This window comes from Eptatretus burgeri, chromosome 9, assembly GCF_056783735.1.
Source record: "Eptatretus burgeri isolate ZD-2024b chromosome 9, Ebu_testis_v1, whole genome shotgun sequence".
NCBI classification, from domain to species: Eukaryota; Metazoa; Chordata; class Myxini; order Myxiniformes; family Myxinidae; genus Eptatretus; species Eptatretus burgeri.
Window position 1 is genome coordinate 66624285 of NC_140969.1, and position 7500 is coordinate 66631784.

At 43.7% G+C, this 7500-nt stretch overlaps 1 protein-coding gene and 1 pseudogene across 3 annotated transcripts in view; one reads left to right on the forward strand and one right to left on the reverse strand.

The window, feature by feature from the left end:
- Positions 1 to 4547: 4547 nt before the first annotated feature.
- SF3B4 (splicing factor 3b subunit 4) overlaps positions 4548 to 7500 on the reverse strand; it is a 45795-nt gene continuing 42842 nt past the window's right edge. For all 3 annotated transcript variants that reach the window (XM_085895502.1, XM_085895504.1, XM_085895503.1), the window contains exons 5-6: positions 6025 to 6192; positions 4548 to 4794 (exon numbers count right to left, since the gene is read on the reverse strand). In XM_085895502.1, coding sequence (XP_085751628.1) covers positions 4637 to 4794; positions 6025 to 6192 — 326 coding nt within the window. In that variant the 3' untranslated portion in view covers positions 4548 to 4636. The remainder of the gene's footprint in view (positions 4795 to 6024; positions 6193 to 7500) is intronic.
- On the forward strand, positions 6457 to 6597 carry LOC147020261 (signal recognition particle RNA; annotated as a pseudogene).

The window sequence follows — 7500 nt, forward strand, 5'->3', positions numbered from 1 at the left end:
AGCCGAAGCTCACTGAGCCAGCTGAAGCAAAAAGCTTCCGAAGGCCTCAAGCCAAGCAGGACCCGATGGCCTGCTGAACGACTGCTCTCTCCGAAGCAAAAAGCTTACTCCTCCCACAGGACTCAGCACACGAACTCTGCACACGGGACTCAGAACGGGACTCCCCACACGAACTCTTTCACGGTACTTTGAACGGGACTCTTTTTGAACAAAGAAAGGATCTCCTCTTTATCCTTCTCCAACGCCTCCCCCGCACCTGGCGTGACTCATACCCTCGTGATCCACCCCCCGCTCAACCACGGGTGGGCGGGAGTTGTTGACATCATGTATCACGGGACCAGGGTTCTTCTTCCTCTTCGCAGAAGAGGGGGAGGGACGTCTCCATTGTTTTGTTCCCTAACTATTAAATTGATCCGCAGCGCATCTAAATCGATCTCTGAACATTTAAACAACTAGTACGTGCCCGAAAAAAAATAAATAAATAAATAAATATTCCAACCACAAGCAACAAACAACAACCACACAGGCCGTTTCTTCGCTCTCACGTGCCCGTACGTACGTGGCCCGGATGTTCCCATATTATTCGCAGTTACGATTATTCGCAATTTAGTTTTAATACCCAATTATTCAATTAGCGCCAACGTATTTTACCTTTTCGCAATGTCGTGGGAAGGAAAAACAAAAAGAGAAGAGAAGAGAGAAAAAAAATTTACTTCCTGGTTCGGAGCATACCAGCACTCTGACGTTACCGAAACTTATGCACCGTCTAATCTGAAAACAATCATAACTTGGGGCATCGTGTTTATCTATAAATGCGCATAAGAAATCGAGAAATTATTAGAATACACGAAGTCATCATTATCCGGAAGTCTGTACGTTGTAACCCGTAATGGGGAACGTGTCTGAGCTTCCCTTCCCCATCGGCCACGCCCACGCAACAACGTGTCTTGTCATTGGTTTGGTAAATAAATGGCCATAACTTGGGAAGCACTTGTCCGATTAATATCAAACCTTGAAAAGGCACATCCTCAGGTCTCCAGCAATATATCTGGCAAGTTTCAATTAGATCGGACCAGCGGTTGTCGAGAAACAGCACTCACACACACACACACACACACACACACACACACACACACACACACACACACACACACACACACACACACACACACACACACACACACACACACACACACACATACACACACACACACACACACACACACACAGCTGGAATTATAGAAAGATGAAAGGTGAGCTATCTAGGGAACATGCACTTATCGACATAGCTGACTAAGGGAACCTGTATGTTGTGTGCAATTGAATTCCAAATTCGTAACAATATCACACAAAATCCAGAAAAGGATCTGAGGGTGGTAACAGATACAGGAGGTAAGCAAGGCAGCACAATGCCAGGCAGCTATAGGTTTTAGGTTGTATTCGGAGGGGAATCGATTGTAAATCAAAAGGTGGGTTTAACATTGTTTAGGTATTTAGTGAGGCCACATCTGGAATATTGTGTGCAGTTTTGGTCACCATAACTTTGGGAGTTCATAGCAGCCATGGCGAGGGTTAAGCACAGGGCACGTAAATAGATTCTGGGTCAAGCCAGACTCAGATATGAGGGGCAGCTGAAGGAGACAGGGCTTTATTCACAAGAAAGGAGGCGGTTAGAAGAGGATATGATAAATATGTTCAACATAAGTGTAGAAGAATTATTCAGAAAAGTAGACAGTGATAGGATCAGGGGCCAGAGGCTGAGAGTAAAGAAGAGAGAGTTAAGATGGTAGTAAGGCAGGGGTCTTTTACTCAGAGAGGAGTTAATGCATGGAATGATCTCCCTGAAAAAGTAGTGGCAGCAGAAACAGTAGATAAGTTTAATGGAATTAGATAGGTACCTGGAAGGCTTGGAGATGGAGAGGTTTTGGGATGTTGGAAGGGCTTTTAGGTAGCTTGAGCATGGACGGGTGATTGCGTGCATGTGTGTAGTGTCTGTGGGTATCCTGTCAAGGGCTGGTGTGTTTCTCACCCATGAACTGTCTTTGCCCACAGGCTCTTAATGGAATTCTGTCTCCTCTTCCTGTCCAGGCTGGAGTTCCTCAAGGCAGTGTTCTGGGTCCTGTTCTTTTTCTGGTTTTCATCAATGATCTCTCGACTCTGGAAAATCCTCTACGTCTCTTTGCTGATGACTTCACCCTCTGCCGTACCATCTGTCATCCCTCAGATCGGCAAGCAGCAGCTTCTTCACTCTCTGCAGATCTGGATAAAAATCACAAGCTGGTCAAGCACTTGGAACATGTCTTTCAATCCTGACAAATCTCACACTCTCACTATGTCTCTCCAAAAGGACCATCTGGAACCCCCCCCCCCCACCCTCCCCTTCCCCATCTTCTTTCTCAACAATCCTCTTGAAGAAGTTCTGTCTCTCAAGCTTTTGGGTTTCACTATCTGCCATGATCATCTCTCAAGCTTTTGGGTTTCACTATCTGCCATGATCTTTCCTGGGAAAGCCACATTTCCAAGCTGGCTTCAAAAGCCATTCGCCGACTGTGTACCTTCCATCGTGCAAAGTCCTTCCTTGGCACACCTAAGCTCTTAAACACAAACAAAGCTTTCAACCGCAAGTTGGAGTACTGCTTTCCCCTTTGGTCTGGTGCTCCTGCCTCACACCTCGCTCAGCCTTACTCTGTGGAAACGAAGACTTTCAGGATCATTGGTATCTCCTGCGATGAAGCTGAGTCTTTGGGTCTCTCACTCTCTCACCGCATGTAGGTCGGTGGTGTTTGTCTTCTACCATCTCCTCTCCGGTCCCCCCTGACCCTCCCCCATCCCCATATTTCCACAGGGTGATCAAGGTCCATCAGCAACCCCCTTCTGGTTAAACTACCAAAATCAAGAATCACTGCTCACCTTCACTCTTTCATTCCTCTTTTTTTTCCCGCCTCTGAAACGAACTCCTATACTCTCTTCACTCCCACTTTTCCCTCCAGGTCTTCAAAACAGCTGTTCACCACCATCTCATATCTCCCCTCCCCCACCATCTAAAACCATGACCGTTTCTACCCGTTAACCCAGTCCAAGCCCACCTCGTACTACATATTGACAGTAGCAGGAATAATGTGCACATGGAGGAAGCAGTACAATGAGATTAACAATAACAAGATGGATGCCTCCAGGTACAAGGTGTCGAAGTGGGTATGGGGAGGATAACAGCAGAAGAAAGGGTCACAGCTTGGGACAGGAGCATAAGCTGGTGATTGTTATTTTTTTTGTATACCTTGTCGAGGCTCGTATGAGGGCTAACACACAACGCACATCAAGGGGGGCATCAGACAGGAGGGGAGGGAGTGGGAAGGACAAAATAGTGGGGAACAGAGACATTTGGAGATCTGTGGAAGGGAGAGGGATGGGACGGGGAAGATGGGGAATAGAAGATGGACATTACAGGGACTTTCAGGAAGGAAAGCAGGGAATTTGAAGGAGGTGGACTTGGGTGGATTATCGGGGGTAGAAAAGATCGAGGATTTGGATGGGGGGGGTAATAAGAGGTGGTGGTGAACAGCTGTTTTGAAAGCCTGGAGGGAAGAATGGGAATGAATAGAGTGAGGAAGTTTATTCCAAAGGCGGGAAAAAAGAGGAATGAAAGAGTGAAGGTGAACAGTGATTCGTGATTTTGGTAATTTTACCAGAAGGGGGTTGTTGGCGGACCTTGAGCCCCCTACGGAAATGTGGTGGGGACAAATCACAGAGAGGGGGGGGGGGGGGCGAGGCTGGAGAGGAGACGGTAGAAGACAGAAAGACCACCGACCAACCTGCGGTGAATGAGTGAGAGGCCCAAAGACTCAGCCTCATTGCGGGAGATGCCAATGATCCGAAATGCCTTGGTTTCTACAGCGTGAAGCCGAGAAAGGTGGGAGGCAGGAGCACCAGCCCAGAGGGGAAAGCAGTACTCCATCAGGCTGCGGACAAAAGCTTTGTAAGTGGTTGCGGACGATATATATATATATATATATATATATATATATATATATATATATATATATATATATATATATATATATATATATATATATATATATCAGTACCAGTATACTGGGCCAGTGTATACCCCGGTTAAAATAGGTGTACCATATCCCTGTGTCGTAAGAGGTGACCAGGATTGCGTCAGGAAGGGCATCCGGCGTAAAACATGTGCCAAATCACTATGCGTATCATACGGATGATCCGCTGTGGCGACCCCGAACGGGAGCAGCCGAAAGAAGAAGAAGATATATATATATATATATATATATATATATATATATATATATATATATATATATATTGAATGCCAAGAGGGAAGAGTGGTATTGGACCCATTCAGGGAGTTGATTCCAGAACCCAGACAAAATAAACAAGGGAGTGGAGGTGAGGAAAACAAACAAAAAAAATTATCTTTTATATTACCAAACTACAAGTTGATAATCAGAAATGAGGACTTTCAAAGTACCTGTCACACCACTAACCAAATATAACTCACTGTATTCTATCAAAACAGAGACATGGTGTAAAAAAGGTATTTCAAAAGTTTAATGAAATGATAACTCTCAGACAATCAAACTCATGTTTCTCAGGAAACTGAACTGTGCAGGTTCAATTACTGAGACGTCACAGGCGGTGGTGTCGAGCCTTGAGGCCGGATGTTACGAGGTGGAGGTGGAGGGGGGCCTCTTGGAAAATTGAATGGGGGAGGTCGTGGTCCTCCAAAAGCAGACATGGGCATTGGTGGCCCACGCATTCCAGGAGGAAGTTGTCCTAGAAATAGAGCACTCATTAGACAAGCCACAGGTCACCGAAAGTATTTATTTAATCTGTAACTGGACTAGCATTATGTGCTTACTGAATTAACATGATTACAATATGGTTTACTGAATGGGAAATTGCAAATTAGAGTTTATATACAGATGAAATCGAATTTAGGAAATGAGGTCCCCAGTCAATCACCCATTTTAGTGCCTATTGCCTGAACCAGTGACAAATTGCCCAGACATTTCATCAATGTTAGCATATACACAACAGCAAACTGGTTGAAAGTTGAGGCACTTCTTTCCTGGAAAGCAGGTTGAACACAGCTTAGTTGGTAATGAAAGCATTTATTTGCTGGGGAGGGATTGGCGGTAAATTACTGTACCTCAAAACCCCAACTATCCAGAACAAAGTTTCCTCTATCAATTGGTTTAGACAACCATTTCAAAACTTTTTTTCCCCTCAACCAGTGGATATATTTACTGCTTGAACCCTACAAGATGATTGGTACCTAATGTCAGGGTGGGTACTGCTGGTGTAAACACAGCACAGATTTTAAATGTTCTGGAAGTTGCTTCTGAGATTCGTACTGTAATAAATTGGTGTGTGTGCGTTTTTGACTTGTATGCACTCTGAAACTGCTGGACAGAGTTGAAATTTGGTGGATATACTTGTGGCGTGCACTGGAAGGTTTTAGGCATTAACATTTGTAGTCGTGGCGTTTGGGGATGCAACTTCTGTCTGTAAAGTGTACCTCATAGCACCCAGTGGTGGTGGGAGAGGGTATTCCAAATCAGCTGTGGAGATGACTTGCAATGTTGCATTGTACATGTGGTAGAATGCAAGTGTTTTATTGAACCCTGCTAGAGGGAGTGGGTGTTTCTAATTAATCCAACCAATGCAATAAGTACAGTCAAAGCAGACAAAAAAAGTACAAATTGTGAAAGTAAATTGTATCGTATTCAGGGATGAGAATGGACTGAAGAAAATGATAAGAATCATTTTGTTCAATCTCGCTTTTTGGGGATACTTCCAGCTCAAGATCGATTGTAATTAATGACAGCCACAGTTAACGTGCCTGCTGAACAAACCACCACCAGAAACCAAAGTAAAATTCACAATGCCTCTGTTCATCGTCAGCAGGCAAGCTGGTCAAGCCATTTTCGTTCTGGTTCTAGACATGATGAAGATGAAGAGCTATTTATACTTTTGATATCTTATCCCAGCACCCATACATACCCATTGGGTGACCAAAAGGTGGACCGCGAGGGGGACCACCCATGTGCGGTGGCCCACCCATCATGCCAGGAGGACCTCCACGCATTGGGACCTGTCCTGGAGATTGCGGGAGCATCCCCGGAGGCATAAGGGGAGGCACAGACATCTGATGCATTCCTGCTGCAGCACCTGAATTAATGGTGAAGAGAGGAAGGAGGGATAAAATGTAAATAGATGGCAATTCAACCTTTTTAGGCATGCTTGATAAAGTGAAAAAAAAAATGCAAGTGAATGAAAAACGTTTCAGCAATCTCCCCTGACCTCACTAAAATGTTCATTAAACACAACAGTTTTTAAAATGATCAGTGGGGAGAAGTTGGTGGAGTGCATCAAATCATGAAGGAAAATATATATACATATACATATACATATACATATACATATACATACAATACCGGGCGTAGTGGCGTGCGCCTGTAATCCGGCTACTCGGAGGCTTGGGTTGGAGGATCACTTGAGGACGGGAGCCCTGTGCTGGGCCGCGCTATGAGAGGGTGTAGGGCAGCCCGGAATCATGGTGAAACCCAATCCTTATCCCTGTGTCGTAAGAGGTGACCAGGGTTGCGTCAGGAAGGGCATCCGGCGTAAAACCTGTGCCAAATCATTATGCGGATCATAATGGATGATCCGCTGTGGCGACCCCGAACGGGAGCAGCCGAAAGACGAACAACACAACATATATATACACATATATATATATATATATATATACATATATATATATACATATATATACATATATATACCTGGTGTTGGCGCAGTGGTTAGGGCAGCGGTTTGGGATCCAAAAGGTCCTGAGTTCAAGCCCCGTTGAGCCACTGAATTAATACACCAGGGGGTTGACTCAGCCTGTCAGCCTTCCGAGGTCGGCAAAATGAGTACCAGTATACTGGGCCGGTGTATACCCCGGTTAAAATAGGTGTACCATATCCCTGTGTAGTAAGAGGCGACCAGGGTTGCGTCAGGAAGGGCATCCGGCGTAAACCATGTGCCAAATCACTATGCGGATCAAACGGATGATCCGCTGTGGCGACCCCGAACGGGAGCAGCCGAAAGAAGAAGAAGAAGAAGATACATATATGTATATATATATATATATATATATATATATATATATATATATATATATATATATATATATATATATATATATATATATACATATACACACATATATACATATACACACATATATACACATATATACATACATACATATATATACACACACACACACACACACACACACACACACACACACACACACACATATATATATATATATATATATATATATACATATATATATATATGTGTGAATATATATATACATATATATATATATATATATATATATATATATATATACATATATATATACATATATATATATATATACATATATATATAGATATACACACACATATATACATATAT